The sequence below is a fragment of the Corylus avellana genome, chromosome ca1 (assembly GCF_901000735.1).
Source record: "Corylus avellana chromosome ca1, CavTom2PMs-1.0".
NCBI classification, from domain to species: domain Eukaryota; kingdom Viridiplantae; phylum Streptophyta; class Magnoliopsida; order Fagales; family Betulaceae; genus Corylus; species Corylus avellana.
In genome coordinates, this window is record NC_081541.1 from 42,363,963 (window position 1) to 42,366,675 (window position 2,713).

Here is a 2,713-nt window from a genome sequence, read left to right on the forward strand (position 1 = left end):
AAAGTAAATTGATTCCTTGAGATGTTATTAAAGAAGCAAATTGTTTTGGTCATTTAAGAAATAAAGAGTTAGGGTTCACTTTTTATATCATTTTTGTGCGCACTTAAGCTTTTAACTTGTTTACTCTGCATTGCTGAAAATTAGCCTGGCTTGTTTAGATAGACATTTTACTTGATATTGAACAGAGCTAAAGAACAGGAGACAACTAATATTCAAAAGATGACTTTTACTGTCATGGTTTCAGGGCAAAGTTGACCTATCCTATATTGCCAGCGTAATGTATAAAAATGATGTGAAAAAAGCCTGTACATGAGGCGTTGCTAAAAAAGGAAAAGGATGCTTCAGTCATCACTGACGTCCCAGGCGATTTCATTTCTTTCTCTGGTTAGACTTGGGTGCTTTTGACTTGGCCTGCATCAGTTACAAATTACGATGAACATGAGAAGTAAATCATAATAATAATAAGATAACAAAATGGAGCCCAACAGCATTGGATTTGCAATGATGAAATAAGTGAAGAATGATACTCATAAGCTTTATCAAACATACCAACGTGTTCCCAATGTCGGAGTCGTCGGACAGAGGCCCATTTTCATCATTTGCCTCGAAAGGCTTCTCGACAAGTGCACTCTGAAGTAACATGGCACCATGAAAAGCAAGTGCGCAACTCTTCTCTTTTTCAACAGACCCTGAACTGCTCCCATTGTCTTCAAAAATATATGTTCCCGGCAACTCATCCAACTCGTCGTTCGAGGCAGATCCTCTGTTGGTGCATTTTGTAGCCACACAAGTACATGATGTCCTACAACTACTCCCAGCAGCTCGGCACTGGCATTTCATTGTTTTGCACGAGGAGAATCTGGTACACAAACAGGAGACACTTTTGATGGCTTTAGAATTATTTGTCCTCCTCTTTTCTGACTTTACCCAATCAGCATCATCTCTGTCTTCACCTGAATCTTCTGATTCAGATGTATCCATAGCCTCCAATATGCAACTGGGGCTCTGGCAATCCTGGAATCATATATAGAATAATTCAGCCAAATAAATTATTGGCTAATGGTAAAAACAATAAATAGCAGCAACTATAGACGTTACACAAACAATGTTGTACCCATGCCAACTCGTTGTTCGAGGCAGATCCTCTGTTGGTGCATTTTGTAGTCACACAAGTACATGATGTCCTACAACTACTCCCAGCAGCTCGGCACTGGCATTTCATTGTTTTGCACGAGGATACTCTAGTACAAATGCAGTTATTTCCAGCTACGCGGGTGCAGTGAGGAACTTTTTCACCTGAATCTTCTGATTCAGATGTACCCATAGCCTCCAATATGCAACGGGGGCTCTGGCGATCCTGGAATCATATATAGAATAATTCAGCCAAATAAATTATTGGCTATTGGTAAAAGCAATAAATAGCAGCAAGTAACTATGGACGTTACACAAACAATGTTGTACCCATGAAGCTGGTGTAACCTTAAAGGCCCAAAAGAGGCACCTACCTCCTGTTTGCACAAGTCATACTTTCGTCCTCCAATGTTCTGTTACAAAGTACAAAAAAAAAAAAAAAAAACATTTGAGTGAACTTTGAAGTTGGAAACATCTAGAAGTTTCAGAAAAATCCAAACTGACAACCATGTCCATGAAGTCAAAAGATTAGCGGTCAAATGATCTGTTATATGACATCAGATCATTTACTCATCAATGCACACACAAATCAATTCTCCTGATACATTTTCCATTTAAGTACTCCTTATACAGTATTGAACATTTCGATCCCGATCAGGTGGATGCCCAGCCCTAAAAGTTAGATTTTTTTTTTTTTATAAGTAAAACAAGAATATATATATATATATATATATATAATAAAAATGATTGGCAACTTCATTGTGCACTTTGCACAGATGACATCTAGGTTTTTCCTTTCTTTTTCTGGACAAGAGAGTCTCCACATTAGTTCACATGAAAATTTTGCATGCATGTTTTGAGCTTTTTCCTTTCTTTAAAAGTAATAACATATGGGTGTTATGATCCTATATCTACTCAAGACAGTTGTTTTTATGTTTGCACCTTTTGTTTCATTATGTTCAACTCTTCGGACAGGGCTTCTATTTCTGAAGCCATACCCTCATTTCTAGATGTAACCTCTTCTTTTTCCCTATATGAAGCAGCCAATTCCTCTTCCAAAGGAGCAATATCTGTCTCATATTCAAATGCAAGAACTTCCAGTTTTTTGCTTTCTTCCTGAACACCAGAAAAAGAAAAAGAAAATAAAGACAAAACAACAATAGTATAAGAATTGGAGTGTTTTACACTCTAGCCAACAACAAAATGGAATTGCACGGTAAAGACAATTTTTCCTAGGTGAGAAAACTCTTTTAAACATTGGAGACCCATCAAAGACATTTAACTAAATGTACTTACAATGTGTAGCATGGTGTAGCCACAAAGCAGATCATATCAAACAAGGAGCTGAATGTGTTGCAGGAAGAGAATTCAGCTTTTGTAAGCTTCTGCATTTGTCTTTTTATATCTACCCAGTTTCATGATTCTTTGTTGCCATGTCGATTATGAAATAACTAAAATGCTTTTCTTCTTTTCCTCTCTCTCTGTCTCTCTCTCTAAAACCTCAAATTTGGAATCGTATTCTTCTCATTCTAGAGTCATTGTTTGGAAGAATCTAAATCCAACCAGCAAGAGATGGAAAACT

The 2,713-nt window shown here is 37.2% G+C and overlaps 1 protein-coding gene across 3 annotated transcripts; it reads right to left on the reverse strand.

Annotated features, from left to right (window-relative positions):
- Positions 1 to 206: 206 nt before the first annotated feature.
- Positions 207 to 2,638, reverse strand: LOC132166971 (kinesin-like protein KIN-4C). 3 transcript variants are annotated; one of them, XM_059577844.1, is made up of 5 exons: positions 2,130 to 2,638; positions 1,506 to 1,544; positions 1,115 to 1,357; positions 550 to 1,014; positions 207 to 411 (listed from the first exon to the last, which is right to left on the reverse strand). In XM_059577844.1, the coding sequence occupies exons 1-5, from the start codon at positions 2,208 to 2,210 to the stop codon at positions 370 to 372; spliced, it is 870 nt and encodes a 289-aa protein (XP_059433827.1). In that variant the 5' UTR covers positions 2,211 to 2,638; the 3' UTR covers positions 207 to 369. The 3 variants fall into 3 exon arrangements, with proteins under 3 accessions (XP_059433827.1, XP_059433828.1, XP_059433829.1); XM_059577845.1 differs by having other exon boundaries at positions 2,074 to 2,637; XM_059577846.1 differs by having other exon boundaries at positions 1,462 to 1,544; positions 2,130 to 2,636.
- Between the last annotated feature and the right edge of the window lie 75 nt (positions 2,639 to 2,713).

Excerpts from the sequence above, each read along its gene's own strand:
- LOC132166971 (XM_059577844.1), bottom strand. The coding sequence starts at position 2,210 with ATGAGACAGATATTGCTCCTTTGGAAGAGGAATTGGCTGCTTCATATA. Across the intron at positions 1,545-2,129 it reads GGTTACATCTAGAAATGAGG|AACATTGGAGGACGAAAGTA; the intron begins GTATGGCTTCAG and ends ACTTTGTAACAG. Across the intron at positions 1,358-1,505 it reads ATGACTTGTGCAAACAGGAG|GATCGCCAGAGCCCCCGTTG; the intron begins GTAGGTGCCTCT and ends ATATGATTCCAG.